Source organism: Scophthalmus maximus, chromosome 10 (assembly GCF_022379125.1).
Source record: "Scophthalmus maximus strain ysfricsl-2021 chromosome 10, ASM2237912v1, whole genome shotgun sequence".
In the NCBI taxonomy this organism is placed as follows: domain Eukaryota; kingdom Metazoa; phylum Chordata; class Actinopteri; order Pleuronectiformes; family Scophthalmidae; genus Scophthalmus; species Scophthalmus maximus.
Genome location: NC_061524.1, coordinates 14505765 through 14533255, shown reverse-complemented (window position 1 = coordinate 14533255; position 27491 = coordinate 14505765). Strand labels below are relative to the sequence as shown.

Sequence of the window (27491 nt, the reverse complement as noted above, 5' to 3'; positions counted from 1 at the left end):
GTCGGGACTTAGTTTAGTTCACTGCTTGACTGGATTCAAGACTATGTATTGTTGAATCACATGAAAACAGAGAATAAATACAAATGCAGAATGCTTTCAAATCAGAGCATTGCTGCCGTCACTGATTCGGAAAGTAAACGGGCCACCGAAGATAACCGGGGCATGGTTTCCAGAAAATAAGGTCACGTAAATGTCAAAATAACATTTTCACGGGGGCGTGCTGAGAGTGTATGTGTGTGTGTGTGCGTGTGTGTGTGTGTGTGTGTGTGTGTGTGTGTGTGTGTGTGTGTGTTCGTGTGTGTGTTCACTCATTTATTCCACTATACTCTATTGTGACACAAGGTTGACAACAAATATCGGATGCAAAGTGGAAATTTAATGAAAAGAAAAATATGGAAATACTGATACAAAGTCTGCATAAAACGGAACAAAGTCATTCCGGGTCATTATTTGGTCCCAGATTGATGGTTGGTTGATGACAGCTATACAGCTGGTAGAAGTCCGGGCGCCTGGCGGCCTGCGAGGCCTCCGTCAGTCCACGGATTGGAAAATGCTGCAGTGGCTGGCTCACGGGAAACTCCTGAGGGGCCATGGAGTGAAAGGCGTCCGACGCTGGGTACAGGGGCCGGGCGTGGGCGGCAGGGGCCCTGGAGCAGCAGCAGTTACTCAGAGTGCACATCAACACTTTCCTCCCCTCGTACATGGCCTGTTGCGAGGCGGCTCCGCCGGGGAAGTGGGAGGAGGGCAATATGGTCCCTGAGTGGTGGCCAGAGCTGGAGGCCAGACCCACGACGTGATGGGCATGAGAGTCAAGGAGCCGACCGTGGCTGGGGCTAATGTGAGGATTCTGGGAGAGGCCTTCGGACGAGTATATGGACGAAGAACAATGGCTCTGGTCGGGCAGGAAGCGTTTTAGTGAAGGCGAAGAATTTTCTGCTTTGCCTCCAAAGAATGCCGCGCTGTATTTCCTCTTCTGTAGTCCCGGACCAGTCGCCATTTGGCAGCCGGCGGAGCCGCCGCGAGACTGGACGATCTCGAGGATGGAAGCCTCCGACAACGGATCTGAGGCAGTGGAGGAGGAGCAGGAAGAGGTAATGGTTAACCCCGACCGTGACAACAGTCTAATGTCTTATAGTCCACATCCACTTCTACTCTCTTACCTTCCAGCACCCTCCGCAGGTTCTTCTCTTTCGTCGAGAGTTCAGAGAGCAGATGATCAGAGTTGAGCTGACCCAGTCCGACTGCAGGCGTGGAACTGATCAGGTGAGACACTGACCTGGAAAAAAGGACACGTGTAAAACCATGGCAACCAGATTGAGGTTAGACATTTGCGCCCTAGCTCTGAGACACATTCTGCACCATGAGATTTGGGTTTATTTTAAGACTAGAAGCAAGGTTTGCTCATCAACTGTTGAGCAACAGTAACATTTGTACACGTCTCCTTCACGCATGTACACACACATACTTTTGCCCGAATAAATCACTGGTGGTTAGGAGGGGAATATCTAGTTAACCAATGTTCTAATCTCGATGACAGCAGAATTAAGGACCGTGCACCAAAAAAGTATGCATGAAAGAGCCATTGATTTATTTCAATTAAATGAGAATGAAAGGAGCGCAGAAATATTAAATGAAAACACAATCTCTAACAAACTGTTCATGCCAAACGACGGAATGAGATTCGCCGTCTTGCCACTTTTGAGAATGAGTTGCCGGTCACACGGCGATTTAACGCCGCAGAGTCTCACTCTGATCGTATAACATGCGATCAAAATACGAAATACAGCCGCGTGTTGTGACGTGAAATAGAACAGAAACAGCAGTGCTCACCTGTTCATCAGCATCTGGAATGGTTTTGTGTTCTGAAAAAGAAAATAAGACGCACGAGGCGGTCAGACCCCCCGTTTGCTTCACTGCTACTAGGAGAACACAAGAATATGTAGACAATGTCCTGCAGATCTGTTTCTGTTTTTTTTCCACCTTCATGAAGTTGATGCTGTCCGACTTTTTGATGAACGTCTGCACAGAGTCCAGGCATTTGGCCGCCTCCTGACGCCTCCTGTCGAGCTGCAGAACCTGCTGGGTGTAATTCCTCACGTACACGGAGTGGGCGCTCTCCAGCAGCTGCATGGTTTCGGCCTGGTTCACCTCAAGCAGCCGATGCATCCGCTGATACTGGGCTCTCGCGCGCTCCTTCAGCTCAGACACCGTATCCTGCCGAGAGAGGTGAGAGAGAGGTTGATTTACCAGCACGCACGCACGCGTGCACACACGCGTGCACACACACACACACACACACACACTCTTTCGGGCTTTAAAAAACGAGTCCGCCCACACAAATTCTACAGGCACAAACGCCTGCGTTTCACATGACAAAATCTATTTGCCAGTGATGGACTAGTGCTGCTCTGCCTGTGAACGTAGTTATGTAATGTCTTGAGGTGCATTGCTGAAGAAAATTACTCAAATTTCTGGAGTGCCAATTTAAAAAAAACAACTTTGCATTTTTTGTTTTAGCAGTTGCTTCTTGAATCAAAGTAAAGACATGGGATTATGAAAAGGGAAATTATGTTTCAATACACATTATAAGGCCGTTATGTGTTTCTGTTACTGTATCTTACTGTATATCTTTTCTCACTTCCTTTCGTGAAGTCCACTTGATAAGAACGTATGTAGTGGAGTCATTTGTGAAATGCATCTTCCACTAAAATGCACCAAAGCTAAAAATAAGTTATATTTTCTCTTTATTTTCAACATTGAGCAGTGTCACAGAGTGGTTTCATTACAGCACAGTGTAGACCAAAGAAATGACAACAGGAGAATAAGGGACCAGTGCTGATAATGGTCAGAACTGTGTCTGTGTGTAAGTATAAGCAACGTTGTGCCGTAACTGCACCTTCATCTGTGTCTTGTTTGCATCCAGCTTCGTCAGCTGCTCGTCGATGTCCTGGACACGACCCACCAGACTGTCCTGCTGCCTCATCAGCGTGGCCTGCGGGGAGATGACATGAACAACAGCTGGATAAGATGGAGGAACCCCAACAAGATACTCTGAAAATAATATACACTCACCGGCCACTTTATTAGGTACACCTGTTCAATTGCTTGTTAACACAAAAAGCTTATCAGCCAATCACATGGCTGCAATTCAATGCAATTAGGCATGTAGAGGTGGCCAAGGCAACTTGCTGAAGTTCAAACCGAGCATCAGAATGGGGAAGAAAGAGGATTTAAGTGACTTTGAACGTGGTATGGTTGTTGGTGCCAGACAGGCTGGTCTGAGTATTTCAGAAGCTGTTGATCTACTGGGATTTTCACGCACAACCATCTCTAGGGTTTACAGAGAATGGTCCGAAAAAGAGAAAAATATCCAGTGAGCGGCAGTTGTGTGGACGAAAAAGTGGACGAAAATATATATATATATATATATATATATATATATATATATATATATAATGAAAGTTTCTTTTAAAACTCTTCCGGGACCTTCCAGCAAACTCCGGCTATTCATGAGTCACTAAGACAAAACCTCCTCCCCAATCCTGACTACACAGAGGAAACAACAGCTGCCAGCAACAACCACGTGCATTCACCCATTAGGAGAGAACCAGGAAAGGCAAATCACAACTCCACGAATCCACCTCTGATTGCTACTATAGTTTATCAGGGATCCTGCCACATTAAATGGAGTCCGTTGTCGGGGCGAGCCAACTTCCCCTGTGGGCTGAATTGGAGTGCAAAAGGAGCCAAAGGTCAGGAAAAGTTCCAGGAAACACGCCCCCCCCCCCCCCGTTTACAGCACGAGATGCAAATCAATCTACTGTACAGTCGCAGGCCGACAGCGAACAAGGAGCAGGGGGAGGAGGGGCAGGTGCGTTGTTTCTGAATGGGACAGAGAAACACTTCCGTCGTGGCAATAAAACTTTATATGTGTATTTATAAGTGACGGCTAAATGTGTGCTGTATGTGAGGGGGGGGTGTTCCACTGCCCCTCTCGGCCTTCTCACTTGGCCACATTGCATTGTTCCCATTGTCTGCATTTGCCTCCGGGTCAGTGGCAGACTGTCGCGTCTGTACGCACAACGCTCGGGTGAGTGTGCAAGGGAGACGGGGAAACGGGAGGAGAGGCAAAGGGCTCTGGGGCTTCTCCTTGGCGAATGCCAAAAGACGGACAGAAAGAGAAGGAGAAAGACTCAATAAAAGAGAGTGAAACCAACGGAAGGAGAAAGTTTGAAGCACAGAGGAGGAGAGAATGAGGACATTCCTGCGGTCTCCAGTGAGCAGGGTTTCTGGGGTATCTGCAGTGTGGTATCACGGCAACCGGCCTCTTCAGCTGCTTACAGCACTCACCCAGTCTTAAGTTCAACAACTGGCTGGCCAGTGGCCACCGCACAGCCAAGTACCAAGTGCCCTCATAGTTTCTAACACGAAACAATGAACAAAAGACTACAAGCACAAATACTACATAATTGTGCTTGTGTCCTCTTTCAAAAACTGTCCTATTCAACAAACAGTAGAAGACTGCTGACAAGTTTGTCACCTGGGAAACGGCAGAAATATGTCCGCCTCCTCCAGTTCACCATTGAAGATGACTTGGGTTATGACACGGACTGTTGGCAATGGCTACAATACATAGGGGTAAGTAGCATTTACTGCAAATCATGCTCTAAATCGAGTTTCAGGGCAGGATTTGTGATCCCAGAATACGCACACACGATCACCAAACTATTGTCGTTCAATGTGTGACCAACGATTAGGCCCATTTTGGACGAATGTTACCGGCCACCCGACAGTTTTCCGTCAGATATTCGACCTCCTTTCACTTCTGTTTTTTGTTTCCACCAGATCTTCCGGAGACATGCACAATAGACTAGCATCGTTATTTAAAGTCAGCAGTGGCCCCAGCTCTTAAAGGGGCAGTAGGTGATTCTGGAGAAAGCTTGATGTTTCTCTCTTGATTTTACTGCTCTGGCAGGGCCGCGAACCCGCGACCTCGGGTACGGGAGTCCGACGCACTAAGCCGCGGAGTTTGCAACGCCACCCGCCACCGCGTGTCTTGGCGTGTCGACGAGTGACGTTGACAAACTGCCCTCGCGTTGATGTGTGGTGTGGTCTGCACCATTTTTTGGGGTTTTCGATTCGAGGGAGCGTGGGCACACACAAAAGCGACAGCTAACGGACGGTGGGGAAATACACGCTGGTTTTTACAAAACGCGTGTTGCTTTAGAAATCGCTTGCTGCCCCTTTAAGAGGCACATTCGGCGGCGGTGCCCACATGCAGTTAGTCGACAGTGTTTCTTGCCGCGTCCAGTTTTTCACGCACCGTGTGCCAAAGTACTTAAAAACCTTTCAGACAGTAGACTTGCATTAATGATCACGGTCTTGACACAGAGCGTAAAAGCTCAGTGGTACCTTCATCGTCTGTGTGACTCGTGTTGATTCTTGACAAAATCGGAGAAGAACACTTGCTGGGTTACTGCATGAGCTGCTCTATGTGAGTCGGCTTCACATAACAGCAGCAGCTTTTCTCTGCCTAGATGGCCCTGCTCAACAAGCGCGTCTCCCTCACTTTGCCATGTTTCCTCCAATTCCCCTTTTTTGTCGGTGGGCAGGAAAGAACGGTCTGATCTGTTGATCTGTCTCTGTGGCGGTGTGAAAGCCTACCTTTATCAAGATTAAACACGCCAATGATCACTTTCCCCTACTGTCCTATTTAGGCACCCAGACGCCCGCTGGTTGCCAGGAAGCTCATGTTTAAATGAGGAGCCTCAGGCTCAATGAACACAGAGGCTCTTTCACAATCAACTGACAACTATTCCCCTCATCTGATGTCAATGCACGGCCCTCAGCATTCTGGGGAACTGACTCACTCCCAGCCCAGATACGAGAGAAACTGCAAAACGACAGAGCTTCCATGAGCAACCGTTTCCTGCCGAGATGCCTGAAGAAAACCGAGGTGAGGTTGTGTGGGAGGACTCCTCCTCCTCCTCCGCCGCCTGGTCCCAGGGACAACATTACTTTTATATTACTCTTTTCCTTCTCATCCCAAAATTAGCAGCACACCTGCAAAGGGTTACTGTAAAAGTCTCCGTTGAGAGCCAGAGTAACCAAAGATAAGGCATTGTTTATCCAAAAAAGCTGCCAGGGGAATTTAAAACCCTTTCACCAGAATAGAGCACAGCTCAGTCAAGGGGGATACAACTCTCAGGAAGTAACGATGAGAAGTGAGTCCGGCCTGAAATTTCTTTAACAAATGACCTCGCGTCCGAGGAAAAGTCCCAAGTTTGTGGCTTGTGCCACATTGGTCGGCGTTACAGTGCGCTCAGTCTGAAGCCCTGAGCGTGGACAGTGCTAATTTGAGACGAGAGCCAGGAACTCCTGACTCCTCGATAACTCCCTTTACCCTGCAAACATACAGTAGTGAAAGAACAGGAAAATGGGTGGGTGTGTACATGAGAGAGAGCAGCTGTGGAAAGGGCTGAACAGACATCTTTTGTCCCTATAATAGCTCTGGACCAGGGCAACAGTTTGCACCAAAGACCTTTCTACCAATTTAGAAACTTGGTGATCTGCACAACACACTGGAAAGAAATGTGTCTGTAACTTTCCCCAACTGGAATAATGCGATCACCAAACGTTTTTCGACAAGACCCGAAGACCCGCAACGCAGCAGATGCTGAAACTAATCCGACTCTCTCTTTATCGCCCTTTCACGAATAGAAATGTGTAATATGAGGCAGTGTGGGTGGTTTGCTACTTACAAAAGACTTGTAAAAAGAAGACTGAACCGAATAAGGTGCAGAACTTATAAAACACAGAGGTGAACGCACAGCCATGACACGCTGGCCTGAGAGCGAGACATATACCTCCAACTCCTGATCATCATTCACTTCCTGTCAGGGAAGGTTAACACAAGCAGAATCTATCTGTTCCTCTTTTCTCCCTGGAAATGTCACTTTGCTTGACATGTTAGTTATAAACTTGGGGGCTTCTGAGCCTTTTCACAAACCACCACATTCCTTTCTCGGAAACTCCCGTCAGAAGAGGTGTGTCAGTTCATTTATCAGCCCGACCAGCGCACATTTCCCCTCGTGATCGAATGCTGACACCGATCAGGGCAGCCAAACAAAGTACATGTGGATCCACCCTCCCCACACGACTGCACGTGGGGTTATCATTTCCGGGCAGGATGCAGATTGCAGCACAGCACTTGTACCCGAGGGTGCACGGCGTGGAGAGCTGTGTGCGATGATCAAGGTTAAAGGTTAAGAGCCGTGTGGCACACGCCCGCCTATGTGTGCATGTCCCCCATGTCTCCCCCCCGCCCCCCCTCTGAGCGAGGGCTTTTCACCTGTCCTGTCCTTTCACATTCATCACATGAGATTACAGAAAGAAAAAGGAAGCCCATACCAGGCCAGTGAGCCGAGAGGAACACCTGCTTCCTTTAAATTCAAATAAACTGTCCCCATGGCAGCCTGAAGTGAATTTGGGGAGCAGGAGAGTTGTGTGTGTGGGGGGGGGGGGTTTGAGCCACCTGCACGTTTACGCGCTGCCGCTCCACATCGCGGACCGTGTGTCTCTGGGTGGAGCACTGGGCCATGCAGCAGAAGGGACACAGGGCCACCTGCTTCTCCTCGCAGTGGAGCAGCCGGTACTCCTCGTGGATGGGACAGGTCCAGGCGCTCAGCTCCTCGGCGTCGACCAGCAGGTGTCCCGGGGCCGCGCACGGCTGCTGCAGGTGCGCCTGGACGTGGCTCTGGCAGCAAGGCTCCTTGCAGCGCAGGCAGACCTTGCGCACGGGCAGCGGGGGGCCCTGCCGGCACAGGGCGCACTGCAGCACGGCGGGGGCCTTCTCCGCGTTCAGCATGTTGAACCGTTTGGTGATGTTGGCCAGCTTGAAGTTCTTCTCCAGCGCCGGCGTCTGCTTGTAGGCGTGGTTGCACTCGGGACAGCGGACCGCGGCCTTGTCCGCGGCCCAGGCCATGGAGATGCAGCCCCGGCAGAAGTTGTGCTTGCACGGCAGCTGCACGGGCTCCACGAAGACGCACAGGCAGATCGGACAGAGGAGCTCCTCTTCCAGGCTGTTCTTCCAGCTCGCGTCCATGACCCCTGCAGGGGAGCAAAGGTGACAATGAACTTTATGAATGTTGGATTGCTCGCTTGACATCTGTATTTCAAAGAAGGATATAGCCTTGCCTACCCTAACTTCCGTCTTGTTTCCTCTAGCCTGTCCGGAATGCTCCCGTGGCTCGTGAGGACCGAACTCTTCACCGATCCGAGCAGCGGCCGGCTGCAATGACCGCCGCCGCCGCCGCGGAGCCGCTGGAGGAAAGGTCAGCGACACGATCCGGCTCGGGAGCAGAGAGACCTCGACTCTAAGAAGCTGCGGCGACAACTTGCCGGATCGCAGCGGGACCTTGCGCAGGACCTGCGCCACAACACATCACGCTGACATTTGATTCTGTTTGTCTTGCCCCTGCTGTCAAACTAAAAAAACACCTCACCGTAGCACAACTGACAACACATGGAGGTGTGACAATCATCGCCAGGGAAGCGACGTTACCAACTCTTTATGTTGCCATGTCGGACTCCGGTGCACCTGAAGTGCCGCGGAGCTTCTTCGCCTCCAGCCCGCGATGGGATCCAGGCTCCTCCGGGGAGATTAGAGAGCAGGCTGTCCGTCCGGCGTGTCGCTCGGCGATATGTGTGTGTGTGTGTGTGAGGAGGAGGGAGGGGGTGTGAGGGGGGGGGCGGCTGGTTCCGCTTTCCCGTCAACTCTCTGACTAATGTTCGGTCGTAAGTGCAGGCGGCTTGTGACGCGTCGGGAGCGAGCTCGGAGCTTTCACACCGCCCGCCCGCCGGCCCGCCCCCACCACCGGCACCAGCCCCCCCCCCCGTGCGATAACGTGACCCGTCACAGAGTTGATACTCCGACGGGGAGGAGCCCGAGGGGGAAGCAGGCAAACCCACGGTCACAGCAAACTCTACCGGAGAGACTGCACATGCGCACGAGCCGGAGGAGACATGTGCGTGACCTGTCGCCCCGGCTGGCCCCCGGGGCAGAGGCCCCCAGGGGCCCTAATGCTCACTAACATGCAGGTTAACATGGGGCTCTTTGGAAACTCTGCACTCAAATCTATTGATCAACAATGTATTAACATTTATACCTAAATGTGATAATCACATGATCTTTTATGTGTGAGAACTCCCATGTGTACAGTAAATACATGCGCAATATTTATAATTTGAGTCAACCGTGAAGACTGAGTCAGCCTCAGTTAGAAGGTGGGGTTTTGGCAACTTCAATTTTGATCAATGGCTTCGAAAAGATGTGTGAAATATTAAGATAGGATTTATGACCCTTTAACACTGCCAGTGGTTATTACCTCCGCCAAGGAGATTATGTTTTCAACGGTTGTGTTTGTTAGTTTACAGGATTAAGCAAAAACTACTGAACTGATTCCCATGAAATTTTTCTGAGGGGTGTGGCATGACACAAGGACATTTTAAATTTGGAGTGGACCCAGGAATTTTTTTTTCACCTAAACATGGTGTGATAGGGCACTAACTTTGGTGGAGGTATGCCTCACCTAGGCCTGTCACGATAATTGCATTATCGCCTTATCGTACGATACATGAATATGGAATCAATAATTTGTATTGACCTCAATAACACCCATTGTGTCTACCTGTGTTTGTTGACATAAGAGTGAATGTCGACAACAGTCCAGCAAGTCTCGCTGCTTCCGTCCTCTCATCTGTTCCTCGTCGTATGATTAATCTTTTAATGGTTTGGTCTATAAAAAATGTCAGAAAATATGGATTTCTTCATATTTTTTCTAAAAGGATCCACGTCTTCAACTTGCTTGTGTTTTCTGAGGCCTAAACTCAAGTCTAAACTCTGGATAACATTTCTCTGAGCAGCAACACAACTCGTGTAGGACTTGCACCAATGACCAAGCTCACCTGATTCAGTTTGAAAAAATGGTCTTGAAAGGACAATAATATTGTTTACCGCAATAATTTCGGGGACAATATATCATGCAACAAAAATTAGTTATCGTGACAGGCGTTGCCCCAGCCTAACCCCCCGAAACCCCTCCCAGCTACTTATAAAGCCATTGTAAACGACTCCGGATTATTCCCATGTACAGTATTTTATAGGAAAAATACTAACCAGTAATCACATGAACTTTTTCAAGTTTCTCTAATTCTGCATTAGTGTTCCAGCTTTATTTGTGTAAATATCTACACTCCTTAATGCACTTGGGATTACAATCAGCCAGTTCAGTCAATAAGATAGAAATGACAAAATACCATATCAACAATACCTAAACTTTCCATTTGTACTCGGAATTTTTTTTTAAAATTAAAAATTAAATCAAAGAAACTAAGGTTGTATAAGAGTACATTTTGTAAGAAGACACAGTAGTAAAAGTAGTTTTTGTTTTGGTGTTAACACGGAATGCACTGACGGTATAAGAAAGACGGTGAACGCAGCAGCCTCGAATCAAAAGGATGTTTTGTTGAAGGCGAGCGTCAACAGAGAATATGTGGTCCTTTTTAACGCAAGGCACTGAGGAAGTTTTACTCCGGAAACACATTTGAGTTTCATTGGCCGCTGGAGACGACAACTGAGGGAGGACACTGAACACAGACTCCCATAGTCTTTGTACACGTACGACAAGACATCCTGGATTTCATTTCACAACTTTTCCTCGTCCAACATGAGAAAACTGAAATTGAAAAAAAAATATTACTCAATAGAGGAGTCACATTCTTGGCACAGGCGATAAAGGTGTTCATACCTGTAGCATTTGCCAAATAACTCAGACAAACAGTTGAGATGTTTGCTTGGTTTCCCCCAGACAAACGGGCAGTGGGTAGTAGGTAAGAAGAGTTCGAAGCCCGTCGTGTCCTTATTACAGAATCGTGACACATCCTGGACACGAACGGCGGCTGGCAGTAGACTGTCAACAGTTAGAACTTTGGTATATGGCCACAAACACACAAGAGAAAAAAATGTCCAGCATTTGTAAATACTTTACACCAGCTCAGTTGAAAACAATACTGATAAAACGGTTCAATATGTGACTTTTCTGCCTTTTCCTAAGGCCACTGGAATAAATAGAAATTAGTTTTTAGTGAAACTGCAACACAGGCCTTCGCCTGGGATGTGTCTGGTGATCGCAGGAGTCGTGCTCGGCTACATTTGCGACGTCGGCCCTGGCAGGCCCTACTGGAGGAATGGCGACATCATTGTTTTTGCCCTACAGCTATAGTGTGTCACCTATAATGATCACCTGAAAGGTCAAACATCTGGACAGGCTGGATTGTGGCTGAGGTTACATTTTCAAAAGCATCCATGTTGTAAACAACGGGGGTTAGTCTGAGAATGCAGTAACAGTCAAAAGTCTTCAGATCATCTTCAGGGATGAAACAGTCTTGGGGGCCGTTCCACCGCGGGAACTACGCATCCTGTGTTGCCGGGGAGCGGCAGGGGTTTGCTGCGTGTTCTGGGGAGGCCTCCAGTTCATGATGGTCCGCTCTGGAGAAATGTGTTTGCAGGTATTTTTCCTTTGTAGTTTCTAGTGTTTAAATGTCTCTGCCTCATTGTAGTGGATTATCAAACACAGAATCTGGTAGGACAGAGATCTTCAGCTTCTTCTCCGGCCAACTATACTCCTTTGGTAACTTGGTCTGTGCAAAGTGAAAGGACATACAAGGTTAAACGGGGCCAGCAAGTGAACAAAACCAAACTGAAAATAACAGTTAAACTGACAACAAGGGGCTTTTACTGACCTCCTCACGAGTGTTGAGTTCCTGTAAATCCCCAAGCATTTGCTCTACAAACTCTTCGGTCAACAATATCTACACAGGGAAAGCAAAAAGTCAAAATTATTACATTAACTATGAAAGCACCATATGGAAACTATGAGTATGTGTGTGAGTCAGTAAGTATTACCTGAAGCCAGGGGCCGTGGGCAGCGTATGGATGCTCTTCAGTAGCAAAAGCTCCTTCAACTCCAGTAGACACAAATGTAATGGCCGTGTCTCCGTTGATACTTTTGTAAGTGAAATGTCTCCCATGGAGCAACCGGCCCCTATGACAGAATAAATAATGAACAGTGTCAGCAACAAAAGGTGATTACAAGTGCACAAGGGTGAGTTTTTTAAATTTATTCAAGCCATAACAGAATAAGTATGCTTTAGGAGAAGGGTGCAGTACCTCAGGCAGAGGGGCAGCAGAGTGCCCGACTCTTGGTTGAATTTCAGATGAACGCTCTCCAACTGACGCGTTCGGACCAATTCGTGTGGAACAATGGCTGCTGAGCTCTCACTCTCCAAACTGTCCTTCCGGCTTCTGAGCAACAGGCAAAAAGAAAGAAGAAAAAAATTAAGAAAAGTGGAAGGAAATGGTAGCTTCAGCAATTATTGGATGACTGTCTGTGAAAAAAACAACTACTGTGTAGGAAAACTGCAGCTCCTTGGCCTGTGTACAGACACAGATTTCACAACCCCTGTCTTAGAAGTGTTAACTGACTCTTCAAAAGACAAAGACTGCCAGAGAAAAAGAGCAACAGGATAGTGACAAACCACCACGTTATGCTGGTGGCTCAGAATCAATGTTGTTAACAGTTCAGATTTCAAATGCACTGAGTCACTCAGTGGGGGGAGCTATCCTTGTGCAACCTCTGTGCAGAGCTGAACCTGTATTTAAGTGTGTGTGTGTGTGTGTGTGTGTGTGTGTGTGTGTGGGAGGAACACTCACTGAGGTCTCTCATGACTCTGTCTCTGGCTGCTAATTGGCGGCAGCGCTGCCTTACTGTTAAACTCCAGTCCTTTTCTCAGGGTCTCCCTGATCTGCTCTGTGTCTGTCAACACACAAAAGACCAGCATAGAATTATCCCACCATGCACTGCGGTGCAGCATGCGTAGAGAGCGGCTCAGCGTTCTTCGATCCGCTCTTAATTAGAGGATCAACTCTTTTTCTTTCCTCTGGGACTTGGCAAACCTTTGTCCGAGAGCCGACGTGGCTGTGATCCTATGCAGATGGACCGGCTGTCCTCCTCGTCCTCTGGCGGTCGACTCAGGTCGTCCCACACACACTTGGCGCTGACCCCGCTCAGGTTTGAGCCCTCGGTCTCGATCCCCTGGTCCACTCTCTCCTGCTTGGATGAGCAAGAAACATACGCAATCATTAACACTAACTCGCATGAAACTCGCCTGAGGTTAAACATTTTCAAACACGAGAGGACACCAACGGGGGGCACTGACTACATCCTGAGAGAAAAATAACCTGCAATTGGTCGATTAACAAGGCGTGGAGAACCTTTGACCTATTAAGTGCCATTTCATGAAATGTATTTTTGTCAATCTCACTAACTATCTCAAGGGCTGTTCCAGGCCAGTTCTTAATAGCACTGCAAGTTAGAATTTCTATCCCCTTCTATTTATATCTTGTCTATATTTCAGTTTCCTTTAGGTCACTTTAGAAATAAATTCTTCAGGGTGTTCAGGGCTGAATATGGGCCACAGTCTTTTAGTAACGTGAACATGAACTTCACTGTCATGGGCCTCACTTCTCAACTGACATCCTGTGTGTAAGTGGAAGTAAGTAAGGGATGTACTTGTTCAGTTGGTACGTAATTTACAAAGGCTGGCTTTATCTACGTTTTGATGTCGCAACATTTTGAGATATAATACAAGTGCATCAAACCTTTTGGGCAATTTGGTTTCCCTGCAATATGCCAAGAAATAGACTTTTTATTATTTTGATTTAATTTATGGCAGACTAGGAACAGGTCTTCTCAAACAGGAATTACGTTTATTTGCATACAGAGCTGGGAAGAGAGATCTGATCACAAGCGATCGCTCTGGACACGTCGAGAATCATTCTAATGTCAGGTGTTGCTGCGTTCGTCATATGTGGACGGCAAACTCCTGGACACGATTCTGCCGAAAATGTTCTGGACTTCATGTAGGAAAACAGCTATAGTGTGCGAAGCTGAGCTTGAGAACTTAATAAAGCCTTACTTGTAGGTGTGGGTCAATGTCGAAAATTGTCTCCCCTCTCCTCATGTCTGTGATCAGCCAGGGGCCACCAGCTCTGTGCACAGTAAAATCATCAACATTAGCGCAGGTCGGCATTAACCACAACACATACAGTTAATAAATTAACAAGTAACTAACTAGGTCCTTCACTCTGCCGCTCACAGCGCGTCCGACAGCTGAAGTCCATTGATCTATTTTTCAGTGGAGTGGCATTGATAAGACATTACTTTCCGTTTTCACTTCAGTCCAGCAACCGAGCATTTGGAGGCAAATGTAAAATACAATGGATACAGAATCTATATATTTTGCTATTTGCTATTCACATAAAAAGAAAGCAGATCTGGTCCACATTAGGATCCAGATTTTTTTTTTTTTAAATTTGAGAACATGTCAAGTAATACAGTATTTACAGCAAATCTCAATGATGGATTTCTCACATTTATACTGACACAGCAATCCTAAACTATGAAACAGAACTGACCAAGGGAGGACTGACTTCTCGAAAAGGTTAAGCAAAAAGAAAAACTATGTAAATAACACAGTGTATGTAAAGTATAATTTTAAAACTGTAATCCAGTCGAAACCACACGCTAACACACAGGTCTACTCACACATGGACTCCACGCATCAGCTCCAGAATGCCTTGGCCGTTCCACTGTTGAGCCGCCTGTAGCTCCTCTGTGCATACACCCACAATCTACACGAGATGGAGAAAGAGCATTAGGACTGTGGTCCTACAATCATCTTACTTTCCGAGTCCTTCTTACGACTTGTTGCTGCCTTTATTTTGACCGGTGCGGTAGTGGGGTTATGGTTTTGGACTCATCTGCAGAGGAGAGGGGGTGTGGGAGTGGCCCATGAGAGCAGTGCCAGGTTTCAGAAGAGTTACCAAATGTAATTGTGTTACGAGAGATCGGAAAACGTCTACAATTGTTTTTATATGTCACCTCCTTTGACAGCCACTTTGTGTGCACATTTGTAAACCAGATATTGGTCCATGAGGGAAGCCTACCATGTTTGTTTTTCGAATATATCCAAAGTAAAATGATATGATTTCAATTTCTTTTTCAGGGGATGAAGATTGGTGATATCAGACTGACTTCTCTCCGCTTCATTAACGAGTGTGGTACCAAACAGGAAGTCGAAAAGAAAAGGAGATGCACATGCACAGGTGAGATTGTCTGTCAGGTTGAATTTCTTTCACGATGACAGGCACGTATTTTCATACCATGGTTTACTGTTAAATCAGCATAGAATTGCAACTCCAATATTAAATAAACATGCTTTTGTTAAACTTAAAAAGGACACATTGTTGGAATCCAAAAATCTTAACTGAAAAATCAGGCTGTTATTTTGGCCAAAAGGCACAACAGGTACATTTGATGTTAAGTAACTGTATTGTATTATACTGTCCTGTATTATCATTACTGATTCATGTCTTTTAAAGTTAGTCCATGTTTTGTCCAGATCCATTACAGATGCCTGTTTTTGGGCTTTATTTTAGTAGGCCGAAAGATGCATGATGTTAAGTCATTTACACATAGTTGTCCATTAACCCGGAGGTCAGCGGTTCGATCCCCACTTCCTCTCAGTCCGCATGCGGATGTGTCCTTGGGCAAGACACTTAACCCTAAATTGCCACTGGCGGGTCTTCCGGCAGTGAATGAATGTGACAGAAAATGCATTGTATGAATGTCTGTGAACGGGTGAATGTGACTTGTGCTGTAAAGCTTCGTGTTGTCTAGTGGACTTGAAACGCGCTGTATAAATAAAGCCCAGTTACCATTCCAACTCACCTGGAGAAAGCTCACTGTGCCAAACGGAGTTTGAATGGGGTGTATCTGCGGGTCCTCCGTCAGCAACATATGTTGGATACGAGATTCACTGTTGTCTAGTGGATTGTGCCACGATATGTGGTCGCCACTGCAAAATGTGTTTTCTGTAGAAAAGAGACCAACAGGAGACATTGGTTTTAGATTATGAAAAATATGCTGTTTTAATCCGTCAAGAATAAACACTCTCAAAGTGCATTTGGGATTGTCCCCTCAACCAGCCATAAGAAGCTCACACTTCCACTAAATTCCATTATTTGACAGCATAGCGTTGCTGAGGAGAAAGTCACAGGAACATGAAAAGAGGGGACACAGATCAGCGAGGGAATGCAAGTGGGCAAGAGAAAGCGAGAGAAATCAAAACCCAAATGTAGCAAAACATTTAAAAAAAACTACACTTCCATCCGAAAGGGATCTGCTTGGGAGGTTACATCCACCCAGTCTAGATTTACTGCAGGAGTGAAGTGAGGGGGAAGATGGCCGGGGAATCGTCATTCATTTAGCTCAAGGGCCCAGCCCACCCACGCGCAAATTGACCCCAGCTGGAAAGTAGAGAAGGGCTGGGTAGAGAGGAGAGGAGAGGGGAGCTGGGAGAGAATAGCCTCATTCTCTGTCTGCTGGGTTTTAAATGCCCCCTCCCGTCTCAAACACACTTTGTTGTGTACATTATGTACACTCTTAAAGAACTTAGCAGTACATAACATCTATACTTAACTTAATGGCTATATACTTAACAGTATATACCCATTTCTGTTACTCACAGTATACATTCAGTCACACACTACAACAATGCACTTGTTTGTCATCCATACAAAAAAACCCAATCCTATTAAAATTGTAAAAGGAATACTGATAGGAAGTATAACAAAACTTGTTTTACAAAGAATACATTCTTCACATTAAAAAATATGTGAAAAGATGACATGGCCACTGCAGGCGAGAAGGGTGTTCTATCACGACCAGTTCAGACAAATCATGTACTTGCTATTAACAAATGTTGACTGATTAACACAAATCATTGCTCTTGAACAAAAGGTTTCTAGGTGAAGGATGAAGAGCTGCAACAATCACAACCTCTCACCTTCCTAAAATGTCTCAAAACTGCTTGTTAAGTTTGACCAATGGCTAAAAATTTAACTAAACCTAGAAAAGAATGGACCTTTACAGTTTCAAACCAAATGTTAGGTTTTGTAATATGAAAAATTAAATCTAAACGGCTACCTTATCACAGAAACACTTATTAGAGGAGTCATCCTCACATTTCTTCATTATTACTTTGTAAAAACTGGCCACAATAAAATCGTTTTTTTATTTTAGTACATCATATGAGATCAAATGACTTGCCTCGACCCAGAGAACTTCAAGTATGTTGCTTCCGCCGAGATTAGGTGCAAAACATTAGTAACCACACTTTGTCTCGTGTTTTCCACCCTTAAACGCTGCGCTCTTACCGGACTGGAACACATAGCGAGCCAAGCCCTGCATGAGTTCCGCTGGCCAGGTCGGTGGTGCCGTCTCCCCCACCTCTCTTTTGAGTCTGAAGGTGAGCTCAAAGCCAAACCCACTGGGTCCGTCTGCCCCTGTGAATCTGACACGCACACACAACAACACACACACACACACACACTATTATTCTCTCTTACAGACATATGGGTTGTGAAAATTCCGATGCTTGTCGGGATGCTGTACAATAATCACAATAATAAAGGGTCATTTGGTGCAGAGTTACTTAACAGTTAAATGGTCTGTTAAAGGGCTCATGACATAATCAATATGCACCAATGACAAGTTTTTCCACAATTTGTATGGATTTCAATGAAGTGGAGAGATCAAGGAAGCTCTATCCAGCCGAACGTGAGCAACAAACTCCCCTGAGCAACTCAGAAGTCAAGTAGCAACAGTAGAGTACTCACTAGTAGTTACAGTAGCGTACTTACTCATGAACCCTATTATCCCCATACAGGTCGCTCAGTCCAAAGCTGACATAGTGCCAATGCTCCTGGATGTCCTGAGCCGGACATCCCTGATTCCTATACATGCTGATGTAGTCTAACGGGTCTGGTCCCCCTAACCTGTGAGAAGCACAAAAAAGAAAACCCACATCAGCCATGTCAAAGTAAACGTGTGCCATTGGCCTGCATCGTCTCCTCAGTAAAACCCATGTATGGCTAACCCGGGAGGTTATAACGTGTATACAAATAGTGAGGTACATTCTAATGATGTCATTATTATTACGCCGTTATAGTTTGGTGCTGAATCCTCAAACTCCACGGAACTCTGCAGCAGCAGCAGCAGCAGCAGCAGCAGCCTGCGGTGTGGCTCCTGGGTTCCTCTGGATGAAACGTTAGCTTGGCAGCTAAGCTAACTGTTGGCTAACACGTCTGACCATCACTGTGTTCCGACTTATTCCGACAAACTCAGTTCGCGGTAAACGTGTCGGGCCAGCGACAGTGGGGCCGGACGGACCTACCAGTATTTCACAATGGCTGTTACTTGGAGTGGGTTGGCCTGCTCGGGGTACAGTCGCCGGCATTCCCCGTAGATGGCTTGCAGTCCGGGAGGAAACAGCGTCACCAGCCCGTGGGCTTGAGCACCGCTGGTAGGCCGTACCTCATCCATGCCACGGCCGCGAACTGGTCTGGTGTTTCAGTTTAATAAAACAACGCGGAGGCCGTCGTCTTCTTGTGCCTTCTCCCGGTACAACTTAAAACGAGACGAACATAAACCATTCAGGCTCCACGGCGGCAACGCTGCCTGTCGGTAACGGGTTTAACTTCGCTCGTTCGTTGTGCTACACTCAGCAGGGGCCCAGCCTGTTGCTCGTCCTTTACAAAGAAAACACCCAGCGATTGGTTGAACGAGGGCGTCGACATCACTGACCGACAGCAGCTATCGGCCAATAAAATGATACGTTTAGTTTTTTGTGGATGTGTAGACGGTTCTGATTGGTCAATACCCTGTCAATCAAACAGTGGGTCGGGACCATGGGTTGGGACTTCTTACGTTTTTCGGGGGCCAAATGGATCTTCAAAGAAAAGATAAAGAGACTAGTTGTCGAGGATTTCACATTCTTGTGTACAAGTGGCAATATTAAAATGTAACACTTACAAATAACTTCACTTATTTCCTGTGTTCAATTTTTAATTTCACTAATAGTACATATGTATTAGGCCTGTATTTTCATCATCTTCATCTAAAGTATGAGCATTTGAAGCTGTTTTTGCCTGTCCGATAAATGTTAAGGAACTATCTTGAATGTAATTATTGTAAGTCACTTTGGACAAAAGCGTCAGCTAAATAAATGTAATGTAATGTTAAGTATTTAATACGCAAAAATCCCTATTCATTACGACCCTGTGACAGCATACCATATATAAAATAAAGTATATTAGCAGGTTGTAAATACGGATGCATTCGTGTGAAGGAATCATTTTAGTTTTACAGTTGTTTGTGGTGGAACTAATTTTACCTATCTTGTTTAATGTGTAGAAATATCGGAATATGTGTAATAATCTGATCCAATTTACAGATAATAAGCAAAGAAATGCAGTGACGTCAAATGAGTATAAAATGGGATTACTCAAAAAAGCAAAAACACTTCAAAACTGCTTGATAAATATACTAAATTTGCCTAACAACTAACATTATTGTCTGACATAACATTGTTGCTTTACTATCCAGTAATTGATTTCATATAGCGTAATGATAATATAGTCAATATCTGATTGAAAAACATTGTTACCATGAAGATGTCACTATGACTGTGCAATCACTGACTTTTTGATTTTTCCACTACATTGTGTTAATAATTATGCTGTCCAGTGTGTCTTTTGAATGAATAAATAAATAAATCTCACATTAAATCTATTTAGTGAGATCAACAACCATCTGTAATGTTGGCATTAGAGTGATTGTCTGCCCTGGGACATTCATTAAAATTTATGAGACTTTAGATGAATCCTTTTTGTTTTCCTTCTGCCTGGATACAGTAATTATTGGGTCACATAACAGATGCATTGTTGTATCCCACATGAGTGTTATCAGGGAAGTAATGTCAATTTGTTCAATTAAATCTATTTATTTCGGACTGATCAAAATCGGTATCAGCAGACACTTATCATGAGATAACCCAACATGTTGAGGCGAGGATCTTCAGGGTGTTGTTACTATTTCTTCCCTGATAAGAGGGAATAAGGATAGTGCCAGCTCTTTCATAACACTGATTGCAAAAGTAGAGCAACAACATGGAAGCATAGTTATTTTATAAGTCTACAGGTTTCATGCAAGGCAAAGACAATATGAATTTGCCTTTCATTTTGTTCTTATTATAACATTATATTATTGTTGTTGTTATTATATATTATGTCAGGCATCAGAATGTCTTCATGCCTTGCATTTCTCACAAATATTACTGTGATACATTCTACAACAGTGCAATGGGCTTGCAGTGGCATCATTTATTTATTTTTTACCATGCAACCACCACACATTTTATTATCTGGAGGCCAGAACTGTAAGATTCAACCATGACGGTGAAGAATACAACCACTATGGACCTTCGCCTGTGCTGCTGTTCAACATATGTGATAGATGTGTGTGTAAATTCAGTAACCACGGCATCTTTAAGTCCCTGTGGCTTCATTGCTACCCGGATCACTATGGCTGCAGTCCCAGAACGAGGTTTGGACTGAGGGCAAACGGTCTTGGGGGAGATTGGAAAGGGTGTAGTCCAGTGTTGGAGCTAAAGTACGGTGTCAGAAGGGTCCTGTGTACAGTGCACAGATGAGTTTGAGACACTACAGGTACCTCAACAGAACTGTTTTAAAACAGCACTGGTCAATTACAGTGACCAGGTCATCCCCTACTACAGTAAATGTCCTTATAATAAGTTGTGAATAACTGTTGCTGGGATTTAGTTAGTTTCTCTTGATTTTGTGATTGAGAAGGATGTTGGTTGTCGAATCGCACCATGTTGTTTATAGATAATCTAGCTGGGGGGAAAAAACAGGTCCACATGTGTGGGTTAAGTCAGTAGCATGGTAGCCCTTACACTTTTTTCTTGTGCAGTCAATAATTTAAATGTTGTCATATTTGAAACAAAATGTGAGAGTTAATAAATTACAGAGGGAAGTAATTCACTTTGATTTACTTTATTAAAAACATACAACATGATACACATTAACTTTGATAAATTCTGATCAGTCATTTAGAAATGTGTACCCACAGTAATATCATATGCGATTTCCAATTAACTCTGTATGCATCATTTGTAGATGCAGTCACAATACACTCAAAAATACAAACAAAAGAAATGCGTGGTAATAAATGTATGCTTTCTTTTGATCACGATTTTAGCTCTCTCGTGCTGTGTAGTAATGCTGACAAACCAGTACCATACCAAAAGAACTGAGTCCATAGATGACACCTGAAGATGCCTCCATCTATGGAATTCAGTTCTCATAGTAGAGTACTTATCAAAGCTCGGTCCTCGGGTGCCTCTTATTCTTTGGATGCAGCTAATACTTCATTGCGCATATATATATATATATATATATATATATATATATATATATATATATACACACAAACACACTTGTTGTTGATTATTTATTAACAAAACAATTAAACAATCTATAACTGATAAAGCAATATACAATATATGGAGATTAAAAACAAAGGTGGTGTAACATATATGATGTATAATATGTTGAGCGGGACACTGAGGTGACCATCCCTATTTCTCAAGAGAAGCAGCAGATGAGATGACTTCAGCCCTACTTTTTTCATTAGAAGATTGAGCAGGAGGCCCAAACTGTGGCAACTAAAGATGATCTTCCACAAAAAAATATAAATTTTCCAAAATTGGCAACCAATTGAGAGGCAATTTATTGTAAGTGAAACAAAACCAACATGGAAAAACAAACCTCCAAAGATTGAATGGATCTAATTATGTGGTTAGGAAGAGTCTATGGAGAGATTCAGGGTCATCTGAGGAGCTCAACCTAAGTATTCCTGGAAATGCTCCACAGTTGCTGAAATGAAAATCTGTCCACTGGGCTGATGCAAGCACTTGGATCAGATCATGGTGATAGTGCTCTGATCAAGGCATGGCATGACTCAGAGCAGTACACTCCCAGGAAAAGAACTTTGGGACAGTGTGATTACAGAAATATAATTGGTCAAAGTATCTCCAAACCCTCCAAAGTAAGTTATTAACCAACATCAATAACGAATATACAGGATCTCTACTTTAATCCAAAAAGCCCTCCCCATTCAAGAGCTGGACTTCATTTTTTTTTTACAGTCACAGTGAGACATTTCCTCAACGTTATCTCAGTCACTGTGGTTTACTCAGTCTGAGAGTACATTCTTTTAGGATACTTGCAATACAGTACAATGAACTTTCTGAGGAAGGCCACACCTGAACACGTACAGGAAACTCTTATCTTTCCTGGCAGTTGAACTGGGAAATAACCAGTTCTACAGACTGTTACAAGACAAGAAATCCCCCATGAGGAAATGAACCTGGTCTTGGAGCCAGTGCTAAATCAAACAGTTCTCATACGAACACCAGACTGGTTAACATAGATGGCAGCATTTGAACGCTCATAAGATGTGGAAGTTGGTATTTGTGAGAACTCTATTTGGTCCTCCTTCAAAACATTTCACAGCTTAAAACATGTTGGAAGTTTGTAGCTTGTAGTTTTGTATAGGATTATCTAACTATTTTAGATGTTTCCTACTCAGCAAGATTCGGCCAGTTTAACAGTTTTCTACCCATATACCTACCCTGGTCATTCAATGAAGATTTTCGCTCCACATCTCGGATGTGTCAGTAACAGATCTTCTTCTACATCTTCGTCTTCTTCCCCAGGGCTGTGCTCCTGTGGAGTCAGGCTTTAAACACACTTCAGCAGTCCCATCTGAGATGTTTTAGCGCTGAATCAGCAGCAAGTCTTTCCAAGCTGAATGAACACACACAGTGAGCCATCCGCCCCCGGTTCACCTGCGTGTTCTGCTCACTCTCCCATATCCTCCAACTCCCAGGGAAGGACACAGCATACTGCCTGACATTCAGAGCAAAGGACCTTAAATACCACCACCTTTCACATCACCCATCAGTCTCCCTCCCTCCTCTGTTTTTTTTTCTTCATACACTCCCTCTGTACGGTAAGCCTGAGTGTCACTTCCCAGTAAGAAGGAAACAGTGGGAGTGAAGAGCACACCCCCTCACAGTGAATCAACACATAATAGTTTCTGAGGAAAACCATCTGACTGGCCCTGCCCCCTGTTCCCATAAAGTAAGCAGGGGAAAGGCTGTGTCTACTCGAAGAACCAGGAATTCCCCCACAGGCCATGAGCAGCTGTCGAGATATGTGACCATGACGAAGCAGACACATTGGAAGTTTGCCGGCCAGGCATATGCAAACAGAAACTGCATTAGGTGTTTTGTATGAACATGACGGTGATACAGTGTTTGACAATACTGTTTATTGACACAACTTGTAATTGGAAATTCTGTCCCCACACCGTGGGTGTTCAAATGGAGAGTCATGTTTGAGGTGTTGACAATGTTTCCTACAAAACAGTTTCATCTTTGCTAAATATTATTAATCAGCTTGCGTCATGGGCACGTTTAAGCTGAGATGGATTCATGAGAATATTTGTGTAGCTGGAGTCATTATTCAGGTGAGGTCTGATAGGAGGGTTTTATCAATAACCCAGCCTTCCTAAAATAACTTTATTTGCTCACTGGTCATAGTCCAGCATGACAGCGATGTGACACTGATCTTGTTCACTCTGGCGGACGTGACAGGACTGGGTGAGCGGGGTAAATGCACTGCTTTAAAACAAGCCATTTATCCAAACTGTTCAAACTGAAACCGTTCAGTGACCACATAAAAACCCTCTGATTTCCTCATTCTCTTTACCTAGTCACCTAACATGCGAGTAACTGGCCTAGACTTGTGCATACTTCCTCAGAAAAAAACCCCGTTAGAATAATACAATGAATCACCAGTGTTGGGAGAATTACAGCATACAGTAAATTATTCTAGTATTTGGATGCGTATATTTACAGGATGCATAGACTCAAAATGTGTCATGACTTTTTGAGATTATGCTCTAAATTTAACTGAAGTTAAAAAAAAGAAGAAGAAATGATTTAGAGGAATAAAAATAAAAAGCTACAGAGACGCACCACTCATGAGCAGTTACTCTAGAATCCACTTTCGAACTACATCCTTGGGCTGGTGGGATAAGTTGCAATTGACATTTTGCGCCAGACTTCAGAAACAAGCCTGGCTTTCATGCTGCTGTTTGAACACTGGGGAAATCACTCGCAAAGGTCACTGAGCCCATTTCCTTTCTTTCCTCACCATGCATCTAAAAGACCTGCGACAGCCCCTCTCAACTGCACTTCAGTTACTGGCAGACAAAGTGTATTCAATTGGCTGTATAGGAAGTGAAAGAAGTATGTGACCAAAGAGCACATACAAGATGAGACAGCATTTTGTTTTATTACAGCTATTCCATGTTCAGCCAATGTTGCTGTTACATATAATTTACAAGCATCACGTCGAGGGCCAGGAAAAAAATGCTGATCACTTTTATTGACAAGAGTCTCTGATGGGCCCTACTCCAGTGTCTTCTGGCTTTTTAAAACGTAGGACTACCACATGTCTCTGAAGTCCTTCATCCCCATCCCACAGGTGATCCACAGAGAAAGTACCCGTCTGCTCCACAAAGCTCTCAAACAGATGCAGTCCACCACCAACACCGAAGTAGTGGGATTTGGTGGCGAGGTAGACGAGCCCGCCTGGGGCCAGCAGTTTGTGAAGGGTCTCATGGAGGACAGGGTAGTAAGCCGTGTTGTAGATTGTCTCTGAGGTGAATATGATATCATATTTGGGTTGTGGGCCTGTCTTCAGAATCAAATCAAGAAATGTGCTCCAGTCACCGGAGAAAAAACGACACTTAGATAGATGCTGGGATTGGCCTAAGGCAATTTTCTTCGGAGGTGGGCTGCCATCTTTTACCCCTTGCTTCTCTTTCAATGTTTTTTCACAACCATCTTTCTCTTGTGCTTTTCCCTTGCCCCTCCCTTCTGTGTCATCTTCACTCTCTATGTCATCATCCTCTTGGCAGTTTAGTAAAACAGTTGGCACTGTGAGCTGTTCAATAACTGTGCTGTTGTAATCTTGAAAGTGGATGTGCCTGGCTCCTCTCTTCAGAGCCAGTATCCCCAACAGCCCCGCACCACAGCCCAAATCTAAAACTGCCTTCCCCCCAAAGGTCTCGCCGTCTTTCTCAATGATCTCCAGAAGGTCGTAAGTGCACTCCCACACCTTCAGCCCCCCCTCATACACGCCCGGGATGAGATCAGACCTCTGCTCCGCAGTGCGAGAGAGAATTCTCTCATCGTCCTCTCTTTCCGGGGCTGTCTTCTCGAAAACGGTCTCGTTGAGGAAGTGGAGAGGAGGAAGGGTTCCGATGGTAACCGTTTCAGACACAGCATCCGCAAGGAGGAACTGTGGGTCAGATGGTAAAAGGTGCTCTTTGGCCTCCTTTGCTGGCTCTGCTGGTTCAGTATTGTCCTGCGGCTGAAAAATACAAACCGGTATACATGGTTAGGGAACAATGTTTTTTCCCCTCGTGTCTCATGTCCGTACAAGTCTCATGTGAATGAATGACTGTGAAAAGAGGGAGAACATTTTACAGTAAAGATACAAATCAGTAATTCACTGTGTAGACAGTGTACAAACTAAGAACATAAATTTTTTTAGATTCTAATCTTCATGGTTGCGTCATCATCAGGATTGGATGCCATAAGTAGGCAGCGCTGTGTGCTGCAAGCGTTTTTGTAGGAAGCAAAATAAACACTGTTCATGTTTTATCAAAACAATTATTAAATAAATATTGAAGCTAACAGTTAAAAAAACAGCTTTTGTAACTAATGTACTTAACTTACTTTTGATTCTTAATGAACAATATGAGTAGTGGTGATGTTGAAACAACTTTTTGTAGGCTTTGATTACCACATTGAAAATGATTTAAAGGGTTCAAACTGTACTTTTGAGACATCTGCAGATGAAGTGAATGATGCTTTGCTGTATTGATAAGTGTTTCTGTAGACAATCTACCTCATCCATTTTGAGTCTATATGTACTCATTAGTTACTTAATTCCCCGATACCTCTACAATAGTCATACAATGCAATGAGTGGATGAAACACTGCAAATATAATGTGTGGACTGGTCAAACTGTTCATGTAGTCACAACGACCAGACCACAACAGCAAAGGTACATCACAGGTTTGTCACATGCTTCTGAACGTTGCGGTCAGACATGACAATAACAACTCATACCCATTACGCTTTCCACCTTGCTGACATGTCACTGCTCTGTGGTATCGAGGCTCATGGGCAAAGAGACTCCGTGCACCCACGTGCTCTAGTGTTTGCACGAGGAGAAGAGTTTTCATTGTTGATTAACAGTGATGGTATTACTCACACAGTGGAAATTCATTAAATGATCTCCATGTATGACGTGTGTGTGTGTGTGTGTGGTTTTCCTTTGTGCTCCATTCAGGTGGCAGTCTAGTGAAACAGACGGCAGGTCAATCTTGATAGTTGGATAAAGAATAAAGTACTTATTAACTCTTGTTGATCTTGATCATGACCTTGGTCAAAACCACTCATTAATGTATAATTAAAGGGGAGACGCAGAGATCGAAAAAGTGGCAAATGGTCGGCCACTAGTGGTTCAGCGGCACATGCCACCCCTAGTGGTATGCCTCTCATGTTCCACCAGCATTTTAATTTCTTTTGTCTACCAAGGTTAATAACTTTCCTATGAAAATATGTATGTGTTGTTTCTATGTTTTTTTTTTTACGCTATCCTCATCTCACATGGGATCTTTCGCATTGTAAAAGTTAGGAGGAATGCAGTGTTGTTGTTGCTACAATAACGAAGCTGTTACTGAAATTGGAGGCGGGTCTAAGCCTCTGCAGAAGTGCCAGGGGCCCCGGGTTCCTCCCCTCGCAGACCCCCAGACCTCATACAGTTCAACACGGCACTGTCTGGGCACGATCTTCTAATGAAATATACAAGAGAGCAGAGGTCGCTACAATCTGACATCACTGCCTGACAGTTTCGAGTACTTTGCGTACCTTAACGTCAGACACATTATAACGATTGAACTAACGTTACTTACAGATGCAGCAGCCTTGTCTTTCTTTTCGTCTTGCAGTCCGTGCCCGTGCACGCCGTCCGACTTTACAGATGACGCTGGCACGTCGAAGTTGAAACAAAATGACATGACGACCGCTCAAAGTAGCTTGAGGTTGGGCAACGTTACTAACCTCCCGTTTACAGGAGGTCCCGCATGGCAGGATCACTGGCGTGAGAGCGTGCCAGTTGATATTAGCAGAGCCGCTGCGTGGTGGTAAGAACTACAAGTCCCACAATTCCTGGCGCCAGACTCTCTGACCCCAGGTTGTTGAACTTTTAAAATAATCACTAGAGTAAATGGCAGAGGTTCGTGAACGTAACATTTATTTAAGTTACTCCAAACACTGAAAAAATTAAGACGTCGGAGATGGT

At 44.8% G+C, this 27491-nt stretch overlaps 3 protein-coding genes across 5 annotated transcripts; all 3 read right to left on the bottom strand.

Moving 5' to 3' along the window:
* Positions 1–356: 356 nt before the first annotated feature.
* On the bottom strand, positions 357–8343 carry trim8a (tripartite motif containing 8a). The gene is made up of 7 exons (XM_047335285.1): positions 8201–8343; positions 7535–8109; positions 2897–2992; positions 1981–2214; positions 1831–1862; positions 1161–1276; positions 357–1062 (listed from the first exon to the last, which is right to left on the bottom strand). The coding sequence occupies exons 2-7, from the start codon at positions 8102–8104 to the stop codon at positions 434–436; spliced, it is 1677 nt and encodes a 558-aa protein (XP_047191241.1). The 5' UTR covers positions 8105–8109; positions 8201–8343; the 3' UTR covers positions 357–433.
* Positions 8344–10211: 1868 nt separating this feature from the next.
* On the bottom strand, positions 10212–18728 carry sufu (suppressor of fused homolog (Drosophila)). 3 transcript variants are annotated; one of them, XM_035606981.2, is made up of 12 exons: positions 18358–18728; positions 17825–17959; positions 17339–17475; positions 15852–15994; positions 14667–14752; positions 14038–14110; positions 13016–13172; positions 12773–12875; positions 12230–12364; positions 11966–12104; positions 11803–11871; positions 10212–11700 (listed from the first exon to the last, which is right to left on the bottom strand). In XM_035606981.2, exons 1-12 carry the CDS (start codon positions 18504–18506, stop codon positions 11611–11613), a joined length of 1416 nt encoding a protein of 471 aa, XP_035462874.1. In that variant the 5' UTR covers positions 18507–18728; the 3' UTR covers positions 10212–11610. The 3 variants fall into 3 exon arrangements, with proteins under 3 accessions (XP_035462874.1, XP_035462875.1, XP_035462876.1); XM_035606982.2 differs by having other exon boundaries at positions 13016–13169; XM_035606983.2 differs by lacking the exon at positions 18358–18728 and adding an exon at positions 18123–18303.
* A 5654-nt stretch (positions 18729–24382) lies between these two features.
* Positions 24383–27358, bottom strand: mettl18 (methyltransferase like 18). Its single transcript, XM_035606321.2, has 2 exons — positions 27103–27358; positions 24383–25489 (listed from the first exon to the last, which is right to left on the bottom strand). The coding sequence occupies exons 1-2, from the start codon at positions 27205–27207 to the stop codon at positions 24497–24499; spliced, it is 1098 nt and encodes a 365-aa protein (XP_035462214.1). The 5' UTR covers positions 27208–27358; the 3' UTR covers positions 24383–24496.
* Positions 27359–27491: the final 133 nt, after the last annotated feature.